The sequence below is a fragment of the Entamoeba nuttalli genome (genome assembly GCF_000257125.1).
Source record: "Entamoeba nuttalli P19 unplaced genomic scaffold asmbl_3595, whole genome shotgun sequence".
Classification (NCBI taxonomy): Eukaryota; Evosea; order Mastigamoebida; family Endamoebidae; genus Entamoeba; species Entamoeba nuttalli.
The window spans coordinates 1-18,502 of record NW_008576196.1 but is presented as its reverse complement, the minus strand read 5'-3'; the positions used below and the strand labels follow the sequence as shown (position 1 = coordinate 18,502).

Below are 18,502 nucleotides of genomic sequence, written 5' to 3'. Positions count from 1 at the left end.
AAATGAAAGTACATCATAACTCATATTACGTTGAGCCAATTCAAAGTCTTCAATTGTTTGAATAAAATCGTTCCATTTTGCCTCATAGAATCGGGTACTTATCTAATAACTACTTAAAAGTTCATTCTTTGAAATTGTTTATTTATACAGAAGAAAAAGAGAAAATCTAAAAACTGTTAATGAAAACACTAAAAAAAACAATTTAATAGAAAAAGATGAATTTTAATGAAAATACAGAAGAAAAGATTCCTCAAACGGTGATACTAACAGAAGAAGTTAATTTAGGATTTGGTGTATGTAAATGCATTGAATTTCTTAAAACACATGGAGGTGTAGATGATGGAGTAAAAGAAGATGATGAAATTGATCTTGATAGAGTGGATGATTTAGGAAGAACCATCAAACCATTAGAACAGTACAGAATGATGTGTCACAGATTTCATGGAAAAAATCCAAGCAAAAATAAAATCAAAAGAACAAATAAGTTAAGAGCACAAGATATTCTAAAATTAAGAATGTCATTCCAAGATACTCCATTAGGAATGATTAATACCGCTAAGAAACTTATGGTAGAACAACACAAACCATTTCTTGATGTTAAATTAGAAAAAAAATAATTTCAAATGAATTAATTGAATAGTTTTTGTAATTACTTCATTTTCAATCTTTCAATGCATTCATACGTGATAATAAATCATCAACATCATCACTCCCACAAACTGGGTTTGAATTAGGAATTGGTGCAAAAGTTCCAACTGATTGAAATTGTTGTGATTGTTCCTGGGTTTGATTAAAAGAAGGAAATTTATTGGTATTTTGTTGAATTGGTTGATCAAATGATGGGAATGTATTTTGTTGTGAAACAGTTGGAGTATTGAAGGTTGGGAATTGGTTCTGCTGTGGTTGAGTAGGTTCAAATGAAGGGAATTTATTTTCGTTACTCATAGATGGAAATTGAGGTTGTTGTTGATGAGGAGTATCAAGTGAAGGGAATTTATTATCATTACCCATACTTGAAAATTGATTTTGTTGATTTGTTTGTTGTTCAAAAGTAGGAAATCTATTATTGTCTTGGTTCATAGAAGCAAATCGAGAATAACTATCATTTATATTTTGTTGTTGAGGTTGAATAAATTGTTGTTGTTGAAAAGAAACAGGGTCAGTTGTTGGGACACCAAAACCTTTTTGTTTTTCAGGTTGAACTTCTTTAGGTTTCAAGGCATCAAGAAGGTTATTAACAATTGTTTCAGAGATGTTGTTCATATTTCGATATTTCTTATATAAACGCTGATCAATAGTATCTTCTGTTGTCTCTGCAATTAACGTAGTTCCAAATTGACCAACAAACATTTTTTTTATATCAGTAAGTTCTTTAATGTCTTCAAGTCGTTCAGAAAAGAACACAATACTTCGAATTTCAACATCAAGAGATCGTGGTACTAATCCACATCTTGGTAATGTTGCTGAATACTGAACTAAAGTATTTATCATTTTAACTAATACCTCATAAATATCAACTAAATACTGATTATAAATCATATCCTTTGCTTCTTTTTTTGCATCAACATTTCGATGTTCTTCAAGCATTATTACAATAACCTTTTTTGATTTTATTAGACATTGTTTTTTTCCAGTAACAAGTGCATTGATCTTACTTGTTGCATTGGCACAAGCAGTGGCGAATCGTTCTTCAGTTAATCTTCTACTCATTTCTTCAATCTTAATTTTAAGTTCTTAATAAAAAAACAGTTTTAACTTTTAAACATTTGCTTAAAATATAATTTAATAAACATTTGTTTTAAATATTCATGTTCGACTGTTTAATATAACAAAAAAAAAATAGAATATTTGAATAACAAAATACAATTTCATTTCTTTTTATCAAGTTTAAATGCTTCACTTCTTATTTTCTGAAAATCAATACATAAAGAAGCAAAGGAAGGCCTATTTGTTGGTTGTTGGTGCCAACATTTGATAACTAATTTATTAAATTGGGAATAAGGGGTTTTGACATTAGGAAGAGGACGAATTCCATTACAGATTTGATAAAATAATGGAGGAGACTGTTTATTTTTTTCATAAGGATATAGCCTATGTGCTATTTCCCATAGAATGATACCAAATGAATATACGTCAGCTTCCGGTTTAAATTCTTGGTCTTGAAGTACTTCAGGAGCAATATAAGCGATTTTACTAATATCTTCTTCTCGTTTATCTTTAGTGAATTCGATTTTATTACCAATATAATTTGGTGTTGTTTTACCAAAATCAGCAATTACAGCATATCGTTCTTTAGTGATTGGATTAACTTTTATCATTATGGCACTTGTTCTCAGGTTCCGATGAACCATTTTGATAGAATGTAATTTTTTCATTCCTGTGCAAATTTGAATGATAAAATCTAAGTTTGTTTTCCAATCAACTGTACTATTTGAATGAAGATATAGACTTAGATTTTGTTCACAATAATCAACTAATAATGCTAATGGGGTTAAAACAATTCCTTTTAATGCTAAAAAATTAGGATGGTTAACGGTTTTTGCAACATTTGCTTCTCTCATCATTGTAGAAAACACATTACCTAAATATCTAGTACTTCCTCCTTTTTCATTTTTTCCTTCATATGAAAAAGTTTTCATACATACTTGTTCATTATTATAAGATGCTTCATATAATATATAATCAGTATCATCTAATAAATGTCGTTTTATTTTTACTTTACTTCCTTCTATCATTAAATTAGAAAAATCTGATTTTAATACTTCTAATTGAATACCAATTGATATATTAGTCACTGAAACAATATGTTGTCTGTAACTCCCTCTTGATATGCTTGGTTGACAATTAATAGTATCATTACTGTTTCTTATTGCAATTCTTAAATTTTCAACAAGCATCTCTCCTACATCTGGAATACCTTCTTCTATACAAACTGGACATAAAACACATTCATTTGTTGCTAATTCTTTTGAATAAAATGATAATATTTCTTTAATCTTTTTATTTAACTCTCCAATAAAACTAATACAATACAATGACCGTGTAACACTATTAGCAATAGTTCTGATTTTAATAATTAACCGAGAGTATTCTAATTTAATCATAAGATAATAAATTTGGTCATGGTCTTCAAATTCAACAAATACATATTGTTGGAACATATTAATAATTTTTGAATTACTAACTAAAATTAATGCCAAAATATGGTCATATATTAATGGAGGAACATAATTAATTCTAAATGACCAGGCATACTCATTATATCCTTTTTCTAATTGTTTAGGCCAAATACGTTCTATGACTTTTGAATTTGCTATAGATAATGTACTGTGTAAACTGAAAGGAACAAAAGGAATACACTCTTTTGATTCAGGAATAGAATCATCTTTTAATTCAATCAATTGTTGATTTTGTTCAGATATTTTAGTGTTAGTTCTTTGTGAATTTGTGATGCTTTCTTTAGTAATTAAAACTAATTTATGTTGAGATTCCATTGGCTTGTTTAATAATTCTTTTAAGGTTTCTATTCCTCCTTCTTGTTTAAATCCTTCATAATTATTAGTTAAATGAAACTTTTTAAACCATTCGTCAAAGTAAACACATAACATATTATGTATTTCCATTTTGAATAATATAAAAGAGAATAATGTAATATTCATATTTCCACACCATTGTAATTTAGAATATATGTCACTCATTATTCCAATTCCTTTTGTTGAATTTTTATACATTATATCATATATCTTCTCAAATAAATTAGTTTTTAGAATAAATACTTCTTCCATAGAATCAAAACAAGGTAAAACTTTAAGTAAGTCTGGTGCATTATTTTTAATAATATTTAATACTGAAGCACTTGATATAATTGTTCCGCTTTGATTTAACTCATCAATAAATCGTGTATGTTTTTCTTTGTTGATTCCAAAAGTTTCAATAATTTTTTCTAATTGAGCCCTATTAACAATTGGTGGATTAATTTCACAATTTAATAATTCTTGGTCAATTTCAAGAAGTTCATACTCTTCATTTTCCCATCTATGTTTAAATTTTTTTATCCATTCAATAAACTTTTCTGCCATTATTCTACTATTCTCTTTTCCTTTTGCAAGATGAAGAAAGTCACATTGTTTAAAAGTATCTTTGACTGTTGATTCAATAAAATCTTTTTCTGATGACTTAATGTCAGCAAGTAATAAAACAAATACAGACATTTGTTGTGGTAATACCAAATTAAGATAATATTTCCAATAATAAATGGTTTCAATTTCTTTTGATGTAAACACTATTAAATAACAATCATTCCGTGAAAAATTAAATGATATTGGTGATGAGTCATCATGATATATAAAAGTAAAATAATCTTTTTTATTAAGAGAAGAAGTTCCACAAATTTCATCAGTTGAATGAAGAAATATAATATTATTTGTACTATTATTTGTCATAGAAATCCATTCATCAGTTATCATTTTCATAGTTTCAATTCCAAATGATGATGATAACACATGAATCTTACTAATAACGGGAGGAATAAAACAATTAATAACTCCATTTAATAATGGATGAACAACAGGTAATGATTTAATTGAATTATTATTTATATCAAAATGAGTTAATGAGGTTAATTGAGTTTGTTTTATAGAAATATATTTCAATAAATTGGTACTTAAATTGAGGTCTTTCAATTGAGTCATTTCATAAAGCCAATAAGGTAATTCTTTAATTTCATTATCAGCAACATCTAATTTAGTTAAATAAGTTAAAAAACTAATTTGAATAGGTAATGTTTTTTGTTCACATGATTCTAATATGAAATTCTTAAGACTTGTAAGTTGAGGGAGTATAGAAATATTAATACAACTATTTCTTGAAATATCAAGTGTTTCTAATTCTTTAATTTTAGTCAATGAGTATGGTAATTTATTAATACAATTAGTTAATAATAATGTTTTTAAATTTACAGGAAATATAAATTTATCTAATGCATTTGGTTCAAAGAAAACTTGAGATGATAAATCAAGATATTTTAAGTTAGTTAAACTACTTAATAAAGGAGTAAAGAATATAGATTTGGTTCCACTATTATTTGAAATATCTAAATATGTTAATTGAGTCAATGAATCAAAGAAATGTTTAGGAATACAATTTAACTTACAATTTGATAATATTAATTTTTGTAATGTAGTATATACTTGAAGACATTCTGGAATAATCATTAATGGGTTATTACTAAGATTAATTACTTCAGCTTTAGATACATCTTTAATATAACTTGGTATTTCTGTTAAAGTTCCTCGTTCATGAAGGTCAAAGTTAACAGCAGCAGAGGTATTAAATAAGTCAGTTTGTTTATATGTATAATTCATCCATCTAAAGAAGAAATATGGACAATGTACTAATGGTAGTTCTTTGTTACAATATTTCTGATAAAAGTCGCATTCTTCATTAACGAATGAGTTATTTACAAAGAATTCTTTATTTGAATATAAATATACAAAAACCCCTTGAGTCGAACTTCCTTCAAATGCAGAAAATCGTCCAGAATTACAGTGTTGATAAAGGAAATGAATGAGTGTTGAATTGAATCCAAATTGATAAGGATAATAATAAATGAATGAATGAACCATTTTTAAGAATACAAGAAAATGAACGGGATATAGATTATATTGACAAATAGTTTTAAAATATCCATACTGTACAAATTCTTTAAAAATTAATTCTAAGAATCCTTCAAATGATCTATAATATTTATCTGTTAATAATTCAATCAATGAAGTATAAATTCCTATTTCTGATGCATTTTTTGTATTTGGAAGAAGAATAATAGATTCTCCATGAGTTAATTTGTTAATAATATTCATAGTAACAGATAAAATAATTTCTTGATATTCAAGTAAATAATTAATATATCCATTGAGTTCTCCTATAGTTTTTTCATTAACATCATTCATTAATTTAACAATTTTATTATGAAAAGAATCTTGAAGAGTATCACACGTTTTTAATAATGAAGGATTTGTATTATAAGTTGAATTAACAAAAACAATTTCAGTTGTACATATTGTAGTAAATATTTGTTTAAGTTCATCTGGATACTTTAGTTGTGAAGTAGTATGATCTTTACAAAAAATATATTGTAATTTAAAAAGATAAGACCCTGACTTATCTCTATGTATTAATATAGGTGAACGTTTAAATTCATCCATTTCTAAATGTGTTTCATCAATTAATTGATAATGTCTAAAAGTAATTCCTTCAAAACTACATCTATTTCTATCTTTTAAATTATTTTGAACACAAAATAATGAATTTGGTGATTTAATATCTACTCCAAGTCTTGTTGCAGTTTTCTCCCAAATATTTTCAAAAATATTTTTGAAATAAAACTGTTCATAATCATCTATTTTCATTGTTTGATTTCTTACTTTATTTGCTATATAAATTAATCGTTCTTTAAATGAGATTACTCGTTGTTCATTTTCCATTGAAAAGAGTAATATTCTATTATCTCGTGAAATAATTTTAATACAATGAGGACATTGAGATGAATTACTACCATTTCCTGATACAGCATTAGCTTCAAAAATCATTTTCAATGGAACTTGATTAAAATAATAACATTGTGCCATTGAACCTAATGACTCATTTGATGTTCTCCATATTAATCGATAATTTGTTAAATAAAGTTTTCCTCCAACCCAAGTATTTAAACATTCTTTATTTAATTGTTCTTGATTAAGTATCATATATAATGGAATTTTACTAGGTTGTTCAATATATAAAATTACTTCTCCACCATAAAGACTATCTGATTCAAAAACTCTTTCCAATTTACTTTGAGTTTTTTTCTAGAGAATAAATGGTCTTGTTCAATAAATACTTTTAATAAAAGAGTATAAATAACAAACTGGTATTAACTTATCTATTAAATCAACAAGAAAATAAAATTTAGGAACTTTACTAGAATCACCTTCATAGAAAAAAGAAAACATGGTATGAAGAAATAATTCTTTACAATAATAATAACAACTCTTATCATCAGAAATCATTCTATGAATAAATTTTAATGTACGAAGAAGAATAACTCCATTTTGTTCAAGACTTCCTATAAATTTTCTAACTTCATTCATTAATTGAATTTCATCATTTTTAAGTTGATTATATCCTTCAAATAATTCATGTGCTTTCTTTTCATTTATTAAAATAGGTCGTTTTTTTGCAAAAAATGTTCTAATTGCCATAAAAGCAATTAAATGTGCTTCATCTTTAGGCATTTCATTAAATTGTTTTATTTCATTTACTTCATAACCCTTCATTAATTCAAACATTTTTCTCAAAGCTTTATCTGAATTAACTTTCATAAGTAAAATATGTTTACCAATTTTTGATTTGTTTTCATAATTAATAATATCATTTTGGATAGTAATAGCTTTTTTCTCATTAATCCCTAATTTAATAAGTTTCTCTAATGAAATTCTCTTAACGTCTTTTCCTAATTGTTTTTCTTTTACATATTTTGTCAATTTCTCTTCTCCAAATTTATTAATAAATTCATTTAATTCTATTTCAGTCATTTGAGAATATGGTTTTACCGCTTTTGTTTCCCGTGTTACCTTCTCGATAAATCGAAATGAATTTTCTAATACTAATGGAACCCCATCAAATGTATGTGTCTTTAATCTGAATTGAGGTTTATGGGATTCACTCTTTCTGAGAAATAGTAATGGCTCATGTGACCGTGTTGATTCGATGTCAGTTGTTGTCAATGTCCTTTCAGACAATTGGGGTGGAACACTTCTTGACTCAGGCTTTTGTCCTTTAAATAATTCAAGCATTCCATTTTTCTTAGTTTTATGGCGGTCTTTAGGCCTGAATGTGGTACTTCCCATGCTCATTGAAAAATTAATTTTTAGTGGTATTTTTTCTTATTTTCTTTGAAAAACAATTCTTATAATAAAATCATCACTTGGCTTTCTTTTTAGAATTTACAAATTCAATTTCATTATTTTTTTCTTATGACTATGTTAAATTCTCTTAATACTTAATGCAACGTTCTAACAGAACTTAAAGGCGTTGTTATTTGGATTAAAAAAACAGACCATTAAATGAAAGACTATCAAATTTGAAAATAAATTAAATTCTGTTTAAAAAAATTAAGTTTTAAATGAAATTTGAATTATAATATTTTAAACTAAATACACTTTCAAAAATCAAGAAATAGTTTTGGAATTTAAAGAGAATTATAAAGAGGGGTTGGAAGTCAATAGTATGTATTTATTATATCAAATTAGAATTAAATTTATACTCTTTGATCAAATCTTAATTTATTTTAAACGTTATTAAATTCTCTTTACACCATTACTTAAAAGATGAATTTAATTAAGTCTTAATGAACTAAAACTAATGAAATTAAAAAACGTCCTTGATGGGATTTTTAATTACAAAAAGGGAAAAAAGGAAGGGTAAAATACCTACCAAAAAGAAAATAATAAAAATATAAGTTTTTAACTATTTATAATAGTAAACCAAATATCAGAAAAAGGAATAAGAGAAGAAAAGAAAGGAAAAGGGTTGAAAGTAACTGTATGAAAGTTAATCAATGAGTTTCAACTCTGAGATAGAACCTTACCAATTTGGTATTGAACAAGAAATATATTATAGAAATAAAGAAGATAAAAAATTGAAAAAGAAAAAAGAAATTAATGAGGATGTTGAAGAAATGGCACAAGCACTTTTTATATATTGGAAATCAAAAGAGTTAATGAGGAGTAAAGATATTCAATATGAAGAAGCTAATGAAAAAGCAGAATTATTATGGAAAGATAAACTTGATGATGGAACATTGGAATTATTTAGAAAAGCAGCAGCTGTTCAAATAGTAATGTTAGGAGGTGAATTTATTGCTCAAAAGAAAAAAAAGATTCAAAAATGTTCATTTGAAAGAAATCGTGCTGAGTGTAATCCTTTTTTATTATTTTGTAAAGATCACAAAGAAAATGTTAGAGAAAAAGGTAGTAGAGGAAAAGGAATGACTACGTTATCTAATATGTGGAAAGAACTTCCTGATTCTGAAAAAGAAAAGTATTTGGAAATTGCAAAGCAAAATAAGTCTAAAGAAAGAAGGTGTCTTAATAAAGATATTCAAGAACAAGATAATTTAGCTGTTCCTTCAATTCAATCTATTCCTTCAGTTCATGAATATCAACAACTCACTTCTCTTGATACAATGAATCCTGCTACACAAATAAATAGTATGTCACCATTAACTTCATTAAATCCAATAAATGGTACAATGAATATTCCTTTTGTTCCACCATCAATGAATAGTCCATTTGTTCATGACATGTAAATCTATTTCTCATTTATTTAATAATAGACTTCTTATGGTTAACTAGGTTTTGTTTAACTATTCTTAATTATTCTTCTATCATTTTCTTTTATCTTTCTTTGTATTAAAATTATGAGTAATAAAGATTGCATGTGAGAAACATCACACAAACATCAATACAAATCTAAATATTGAATTATCAACTATTATCTAGTTATGACGTTGTCTTTGTATAGAAAATCTATTAGTTAATATTACAAAGAGTATAATGAAGTATTATGATGGAATAATATTTTTTGTAATATAAGAAATGATATTTGCTAAGATGAAATTAGGAATATATAATGAATATTATCCAAGGAAAATGAAATATTTGGTATAGCTAATACTAAAAGAAAATTAGTTATAAAAGTATAGTGGTAATGAAACGTTCATTCATCATACAATAAGAAAATAAAGAACGAAGAAGTTATTTAAAATTACAGTAAAAATCAAACAAGAATAAAAAGAAGTATAATAAAGACAATGATAATAACTAAAAAATCAAAAAAAAAATACGTAGTATATTTGAATTAAATAATAATAATATTAAAGAAAACCTATTAATATCAATCAAGTTGATTAAATGAATATTATTTACTACTTAAACAAAATATGATTTTGTAAAAAAAAACTATGATAATTGCCAGTTTTTTTGTTATATTAACATATTTTTTGTTCAAAGAACCAAGCTAAATCTCATTAATAATGTAGATACAATCTTGTTTATTCATATTGATATGTTAGCATCCTAAAATAGAAGTACAGAGTGATGATGTAATATAAAGTTGAGTGAAATTTTTGTTATTATTTATTTTTAAAAACAAATGAAACTATTTAATATAATAATAATATTAAAGATTGATTTATTTTTAGTATTGAAACCAAAAATAAACAAATTCATTTAAAAAAATATGTTATAAAAAACAATAAAAATATATATGAAAAAAAAATGAACTTAAATAATTTTGTCAAAAAAGTGGGAGATGGATGAATTATATCAAATAGCATTAAAAAAAAGTAAAGGAAAAGTCCTTAACGATGAAGAACAACTGATGGTTAAAGAAATGGTTAAAGAAACACTTAAACCAGTTAATGTTACAACCCAATTTGACCATTTTATATTTACAAATGAAAAATTAAAAAAAAGTTATTTGCAAAATTTACCAGCACCACACTGTTGTCGTTTTCTTACGGATAGTTATTATATTTGTTCATGTACTGAAAAGATATTATTTATTTGTGAATCATGTAATGAACGTATGAGTATGGACAATCACTATAACCATACAAAAGGAAAAGGAAATATTAATATGATTTGTCAGTGTGGAATAGAACATAAATTAAAAGTATCTGAGACACCAACATTATTGACTGGATCATCTCCAGTTCTTATTCTTCCAACACATGATGAGTCTATTAATAACAAATCAACGAAAATAGAAAAAGATTCTACGATTTTACTTGTAGGAGAAGATTCAGTAGAAATCAATAAAAGTCAAATTATTTTAACAGAAAATAAGAAAAAGAAAAAAGGAAATGGTTTTAATACCTTAGAACAAAGAATTGAAAAAGATGAACAAAAATTAAAAACATTACACAGAAGTCAACAAAAGAAAGAAGGAATTCAAATACTTTTTAGTAAAGAAAGTGCTAAAGAAAAGTTAGAATCATTTAAAGCTTTTAAAGAAAAAATAGATGAAGAAGAAAAGAGAAATAAAAATGAATTTAAAGAAAGAAAACAAAAACTTAAAGATTTACTTCCATCAAAATATTCAAAAGAAATAAAAGAATTACCAACACAATCAAATAAAGGATATTGTTGTATGCATGGAATTGATAATAATTTTGGTATTAAAATAACAGAAGAAATGGAACATAAAATTAATAATTTTATAATAGAAATAATGGATTGTCTTATTGAAAATAATATGAATGAATGTCACCCTTTATTAGAATATATTAATTCTTTAATGGAAATTCCTATTATTAATGAATCAATTACTATATTTGTAACAACAACTCCAATTATGTTTAAAAATGGTTTACTTCAACGGTTTTTTTCATATTTTTCAAGTGGAACTAATGTTATTTCATTCTTTTGTGATAAATATTGTGAAATGATAATAAAAAATGAAGAAGAAACTGAACATTTACTTTATCAATTTTTAATTGAATTAGGACCAGTAATTTTAAATTCATTTACAAATTCAATTATAATATCATTACTTCCATCAGGAATAAAATATGAATTACTTACTAAAATAAGAAAAGGAGTAATAGGATATGAAGAGTCATTAAATTCATTTCAAATAAATACAATTGTTGTAAAAGGTGTATTAGAAATATTTAAATTAAGAAGAAATCAAATAACAGTTTTACTAAATTCAAAAGAATCAATAACCCAATATTATAGTATTATATTTAATTCTATTACAAATGTTTATAAAGCATTAGAAGAATGTTTTGAATATTCAAATATGTATTTTTTATGTGAAGTTGTTATGAATAATAGTGAAATATTTGGAACATTTGTAGAGTTATTATATTCTTGTAGTTATTCAATCAATTTTAATACAATGAATCCATTTTCATATATAATTCAATTAAGATTAAAATTATTTGAAGTTCTACGTTATATATTTAAGTCACTAACATGTTATTTAAATCTTTTTAGAATATATATTAAACATTATAGAATAATAAAAACATATGTTGATCTTGTTTTAAAGAAACATCTTCAAACAGATACACTTGAATTTGATGGAGGAATTATTTTATTTCGATTATACTCATTAATAATTAGAATGTTATTCATTCAAAAATCATCAAAATCAATAACATATAAATTACTAAGTGGATATTTTAAATTACAACATTATTCTTTAGGAGATTTTACTCAAAGAAGATTAATTAATCTTAATAATAATGACATTAATGATTTTGAAGAACAAACACCAATGCATATCGATATTAGATGGCTATTTACTGATTCTTATTTTCAAAAAACTACATTATTAGATTCAGAAAAGAAAAAATTATCTAAAACTTCTTTAATTTTTGCACAAGGTATTCTTCATTCTTATTTATCTATGTTAAAATCTATAAAAAATTGGGATCAATTCTTCTTAAAACAAAAAAAACAAAAAATATTTCTTCCAATACAATATCTTTTAATTTATTCTTTTGACCCTTTATTTGGTAAGTCTCTTGACACATTCTTTCTTCAATTAGTATATTCACAATATAATTTTATTCAAGATATGGATTTAATTCAAAAACAAAATATTCATCAATTATTTGGTTTGGACTATGAAATGATGTTAATATTTAATATGATTAATGAAAATAATTATGAGCCTTTAAATGATCCTACAATTAAATATCTTACTTGTATTGTAATGATTTATATTGATATTTCTTATGTTAGATATAATATTGTTAATGAACAAGATGTTTCATTATTACAACAACTTAATCCTTCATTAAATAACTATTGTTGGTTTCAAAATGGAAGTGTTGTGTTTAATATGAATGCTTCTTTACCAATTATTAAACTCTCACCAACTGTATTTAATCAAATCCCTTATTTTAATAGATATATTCCAATGATTTATCAAGAAGATTATCAACGTATTTGGGTCCAATTATTTAATGAGTCTTATAAAGGATTTAAAGACTCTTATTCTATTCTTTCATCTCCATTAATAAAATTCCCGTATATTATTGACTCTACAAAAAATCTCATATTTTCACTTATTGCAAAAATAGACACTGAATGGAAAATAAATATAGAATCTACTAAAGAATTATTGCTTTTTATAAGAATTCAATGGATTTTCATTCACTTATGTAATTGCAAAAATCCTTATGAACCTAATAAAATTTTGTTATTATTAACTATTATTGAAAAAATAATCAATTTTCAATCTCATCTACTCAATTCTAAAAATATATCAATTAGTCTCTCTGATTCTATGGAAATTAATCAACAAAAAATCTTTGACCTTCGATGTCTTAATGAAAACAAATTAATTAATGTGTATATCATTGAAAGCTTATTAAATATCTTCCAATATCTCAAAGAATCTATCCCATCAATAAACTCTTAACTGATATTTATGTTTGGGCTCTCTTTAAAATTAGAGCTCAAAAATGTTTTTCTTATGGTTAATTTTTGTTTTTTTTTAAAGAGTAAGAATCTAAGATTGTTTCATAATTATTTCTGAAAAGAGAAAAACAATAACAAAAAAAAGAATATTATAATAAAAAGGTTAATAACAAATAGTAAAAAGAACTAAAAAAATACCAAAAAGAATTAAAAATAAGAAATGAGTCAAGAAAGTGACACTACAACTTTTGATACTATCGAAGCTGTTGCTCCTCCAATTCAAATTAAGACATTAGAAAAAATTGAAGTTAATAAAATATCAACTGATTCATCTTCATCACAAAAGAAGAATTTTTTATCAGCACCAACTCTTTATATGACAGACGAGTTTGTTGTTAGTATGTAGGTTTTTCAAATGAGATTGATTGTTATCAAACCTGTTAACCTAAGGTTATTTATCTTCTAGAAAAGCTGATAAATTAAAACAATATGAACCGACTGATGTAGCAAAACTAAAAGAAAGAAAACACTCAGACTTTACTAAACCTTTAAATCCTAAAAGTTTAAGTAATTCACAAAATTCACAACATACTTCTTCTGATGAACCAGTACCATTAAAACAACCTCAAATTATGGTAAGAGATTCTATTCTTAAAAAAGATATTCAATTAATTGATGAGAATGAAAAATTAGATTCTATAAGTGAAATACCAACGGTTATTCATAATGATGAAGACCAAAAACAAATGGATATTGTTTCAACAGAACAAAAAGGGAAAACAACATCTTCAGTACCGTTAGTCGATAATAAAGGTTCTGAAGAAATGGAAGTTGTGGACATTGCAAGAAACGAAATTTCATCAACTCCATTTTCATCACAAAATATTAAATCAACTCCAGAATTTACTATTGGAATAAAATCAAGAGGTTTAGAAAAAAAACAGCGATTTACTCGTGTTAGTGAATTAAATAGTTCAAAAACAAAGAAAAATCTTGCTCAAGAAGAATATGATGAAAGAGAATTATCATATATTTCTTCATTAATTAAAGAAGATGACAAGTCACATCTCGAAAGTATTATTGAAGAAGAAACAAAAAAAAGTCCAGAAACAAATAAGAAAGAAATTATGAGTCAAAAAGTAAGTTGGATGAGTCAAAGATTAAAGAATCAAAAAAAGAATGCAAATGAAACTAGTGAAATCAAAAGTGGAAGTCAAAAACGAGATACACAATACACGAGTTCAGATGAACTTAAACAAAATGATGAACCAAAAAAAATTATTGAAAAAGATGAAGCTGTTCCAGTCAAATATGAAGAGAGTTCAGCAGCAAGTCTTGAAGTAGTTGAAAGTCTCGCTGCTTTAACTAAAGGAAAGAAAAAAGAAGAACCAAAAAAGGTAGTTAAAATGGAAGAAACTAGTGAAGTATTAGGGCAAGAAGGTAAAGATATAAAAGATGGAGAAACAATTAGAGAAAAAAGAGAGAAAGAAAAAGAATCAAAAAATCAAGAACGAAAGAAAATTATTCAAGAAATAAAAGATACTATTAATATTTTAGATAAAAAGGTGAGTGCAATTAATGTAAAGAAAGAAGAAATTGAACAAGAAACAAAAAATAAAATTACCTTACAAATGAGCCAAAAAGTCCCAAGTCTTGGTTCACTTAATTCAAGTCAATTATTAAAAAATTCTACAAACCAAAGTGGGGAAAAAAAAATGGAAGAAATTGTAGACAAAGAGGCAATGAGAAAAAGTTTAAATCAATTAGACAATCTTTTATCTTCTCAAATTGATGATGTGGCTGGTGCAGCAGATCTTGTTGCTATGCCATTACCTGAAGATGAACAAGAGGAAATTGTTAAGGAACTTTCTAAAGAAATTGATAAAGAAAAAGAGAAAAAACCAAAATTAAAAGAAGACAATAAAGAGAAAGGAAAAAAGAAAGGAATTCTTGAAAGAGAAAAAGAGTTAATGAAAGATAGTGAAAATAAAACAAAGAAAGGACTAAGTGGTACAAAGCAAATGAGAAAGAGTCTACTAAAGAAAGATGAACCAGAAGAAAAGAAAAATATTAGTAAGGCAATGAAAGAAATTAAAAATGAAGTGTTAGGAAAGAAAGAGAAGAGGATCAAAGAAAAAATGACAAATGAAATTGATAAAGAAAAACCTGTAAAAGATGAGATAAAATTAAAAGAAGGTAATGAAAATAACAATGGGTTATCAGGCATTTCTGATATTGTAGGAAGTCAGCCAGTTAAAAGCACACCCGAGTGGGAAGAAAAACCTATTGATAAATGGAAAAAAACTACTACTCAAGAGATAAGTGAACCTAAAGAAAAAAAAGGCAGAAAAAGTTCAAGGGCAGAAAGTGAAAAGAAATTTAAAACACAAGAAGATACTTCTACAAGTAAATTAAAGTCAACATTTTCACCATATAATCCTTCACAAACTCAGAAAGAAAAACATACACAAAAAGGACGTAAAGAAAAAAAGATTAAAATAATCACAGAAGAAAATCAGCCAAAGTACCAACAATTGTTAAATATTATTAAAGCAAGTTCTGAGCCAGGAGAGGAGTTCTTTGATATAGAAAATGATAAAAGAAATGAAAAAATAATTGTTGTCCAAGGTAAAACTGAAGAAACTTTTGTTGACCAATACCAAAGTGGAAGAAGAGTATTACGATATCAAAATATTAAAGGAAGAAAAAGAACATATCCAATATGGAGAAGAGTTAATTACTATGACTATTCATGGGGAATGACAATTAATGATTTTCCAGAATTAAAAAGAGAGGAAGAACAATGGGAAGAACAATTTTATGATGAACAAGGTTATTAATAAAATAAGATAATTAAATTGAATGATTTGTTTGTCTAATAATAATATTATTATTAAAGTACTAATGAAATAATCTATTTTATTTATAAGAGAAGTAAAGTAATATATATGAATACACTGGAACAAAAAGAAAGTTTATGGATATTATATTACATTCATCTTAAGAGGATATTATGTAAACCCTTATAATTGATAAATAGGTTCAGTCTTAAAAGTTTCTTTTTAAAATTTCTTAATAAACGGTATTATATGATTATTTCTAATTCATCCTTTTTTGTTTCTTATTAGAATAATTATAAGGATTAAAAACAAGTGTAAATTAAAAGTGTTTATTGATTTTTTTAATTTACTTTTAGAAAGTTAATGTCTCAGCGAAAACAAATATTTTTTATTCTATCATAATTACTCATGTGTCATATCTAATTTTTGTTTAAACCGGTATGGAATATTTCTTTTAAAAACAGTTTTATTGTCGAATAAATAATGAAAAAGAACTTAAAAAAAGGAACTTAAACTTAAATTCAATAAAGTCTCATCATGGCACAACAACTTTTAGATGACTTAAAAATTTGTTTAAATCAAGACATTAACGATAAAAATGTTATTTCTGATATTAGAAATATTATTAAATTACTTGTAAAACAAACACGACAAGCATATAGCCAAAAGGATTTTTATCTTATAGATGATATAACGAAAACAGTAATTCAGTTTGGTACGTTATTTAGGTGTTATTTTAATATTTATTTCTAATATTCTTTAGAACAATTTCAATAATGAAAGAACGAATTATTCTTGTAATTGGGTATATTGTAGGTATTTTCTATCATGCACGTAATTACAAAGAAGCTATTGACTGTGTATCATCTTATTTCAATAAAATAGACTATAATTTATTTATTAATGAAAGAGACCGTGGAATATTTGGATATTGTTATGGATTAATTTCAGTTAAAATAGGAAATTACAAAGGAGCAGCAGAAGCTTTAGAAAAGGCATATCTTGTTGCAAATGATAAATTTAAGAAACAAATTTTAATGTATCTCGTTCCATTGAAATTACGTTGTGGAATGTATCTTCCAATGGAAGAAATGAAAAAGTATGGAAATAAGATATTAATTGATTTATCAAATGCAGTCAATAGAGGTGATGTTAGTTTGTATGAGAAAGTTATTAATAAATATGATTTAGAATTTGTTCAAATTGGAATATTAGAATTGGTTGAAACATTACGCTTAATTGTTTATCGTAATCTTTTAGAAATTATCTTTACAACAAAGAAAACAACAAAACTTCACCTTCAGGTTATTATTGACACATTAATATCTTTAGGTGTAACAGAAATTTCATTGGTTGATATAGCAAATATATTAACAAATATGGCATTAAATGGTATTTTAATTGGGGCAGTTTATATTGGAATGAAAGCTATTGCTGCTTCACCGACAAACCCATTAAGATTTTATCAATATTAATTTAAAAAAAAATGATTAGTTTTTAAAAGTTATGTTTTAAACTGGAGGCTTGAATAAGCAAATATTTTTTATAGTTGTAAAAGAGAAGAGTTTATTAATTTATCATTGGTTTTAATTCTTATATGAGTAAGACTTGATTTTTTGAATAACACTAACACAGAAAATACTGTTACATTTCTTACTGTATTTTTATTTAAATTAATGCATCATATAAATTTTACACTACTACATCACTTTTATACACAACTCCAATATGTAATACTTAAGTTAAGATTCTTTCATTTTGAAGTTTTTAAAATTTGACGTTCAATAGCGAGTTTCTATAATATATTAATTTAGCTTCCTAATAAGCAGCTATACAATTAGTCATGAAAATAAGTGTTTTTGAATGTAAATGGTTTGTATATAATTTTTTATAATGGTATTGGGGCAAAATATTTTGAACTTATAGAATAATTTATTTTATAATTTTTTACTCCTAAAAAAATACAAAAGTAAGATAAATACAAGAATTATAAACACTTATGTCTGTTTATCTTTTATAATAACTTGTATACAATTTATATGATATATCAATGCAAAAGATGAGCCATTAGATTCAATATAACTACATAGTTTTATTCTTATCTTTTTTTATTTACTCTTTTTGAAACTGAAGGTAGCATGTCTGAAACATCACACAAACACTAATATAATTCAAGCATCGACTCTC

At 25.0% G+C, this 18,502-nt stretch overlaps 7 protein-coding genes across 7 annotated transcripts; 5 read left to right on the top strand and 2 right to left on the bottom strand.

The window, feature by feature from the left end:
• Window positions 1-215: 215 nt before the first annotated feature.
• On the top strand, window positions 216-617 carry ENU1_073940 (hypothetical protein; the record flags this gene model as incomplete). The annotated part of the gene is made up of 1 exon (XM_008858489.1): window positions 216-617. One exon carries the CDS (start codon window positions 216-218, stop codon window positions 615-617), a length of 402 nt encoding a protein of 133 aa, XP_008856711.1.
• A 43-nt stretch (window positions 618-660) lies between these two features.
• On the bottom strand, window positions 661-1,710 carry ENU1_073930 (hypothetical protein; the record flags this gene model as incomplete). Its single annotated transcript, XM_008858488.1, has 1 exon — window positions 661-1,710. One exon carries the CDS (start codon window positions 1,708-1,710, stop codon window positions 661-663), a length of 1,050 nt encoding a protein of 349 aa, XP_008856710.1.
• A 158-nt stretch (window positions 1,711-1,868) lies between these two features.
• On the bottom strand, window positions 1,869-7,892 carry ENU1_073920 (leucine rich repeat-containing protein; the record flags this gene model as incomplete). Its single annotated transcript, XM_008858487.1, has 2 exons — window positions 1,869-6,845; window positions 6,906-7,892. 2 exons carry the CDS (start codon window positions 7,890-7,892, stop codon window positions 1,869-1,871), a joined length of 5,964 nt encoding a protein of 1,987 aa, XP_008856709.1.
• Window positions 7,893-8,596: 704 nt separating this feature from the next.
• Window positions 8,597-9,346, top strand: ENU1_073910 (high mobility group (HMG) box domain containing protein; the record flags this gene model as incomplete). Its single annotated transcript, XM_008858486.1, has 1 exon — window positions 8,597-9,346. One exon carries the CDS (start codon window positions 8,597-8,599, stop codon window positions 9,344-9,346), a length of 750 nt encoding a protein of 249 aa, XP_008856708.1.
• Window positions 9,347-10,350: 1,004 nt separating this feature from the next.
• ENU1_073900 (hypothetical protein) lies at window positions 10,351-13,476 on the top strand (the record flags this gene model as incomplete). The annotated part of the gene is made up of 1 exon (XM_008858485.1): window positions 10,351-13,476. The coding sequence occupies one exon, from the start codon at window positions 10,351-10,353 to the stop codon at window positions 13,474-13,476; it is 3,126 nt and encodes a 1,041-aa protein (XP_008856707.1).
• A 219-nt stretch (window positions 13,477-13,695) lies between these two features.
• Window positions 13,696-16,315, top strand: ENU1_073890 (hypothetical protein; the record flags this gene model as incomplete). Its single annotated transcript, XM_008858484.1, has 2 exons — window positions 13,696-13,862; window positions 13,942-16,315. 2 exons carry the CDS (start codon window positions 13,696-13,698, stop codon window positions 16,313-16,315), a joined length of 2,541 nt encoding a protein of 846 aa, XP_008856706.1.
• Window positions 16,316-16,852: 537 nt separating this feature from the next.
• ENU1_073880 (hypothetical protein) lies at window positions 16,853-17,790 on the top strand (the record flags this gene model as incomplete). The annotated part of the gene is made up of 2 exons (XM_008858483.1): window positions 16,853-17,025; window positions 17,079-17,790. The coding sequence occupies 2 exons, from the start codon at window positions 16,853-16,855 to the stop codon at window positions 17,788-17,790; spliced, it is 885 nt and encodes a 294-aa protein (XP_008856705.1).
• Between the last annotated feature and the right edge of the window lie 712 nt (window positions 17,791-18,502).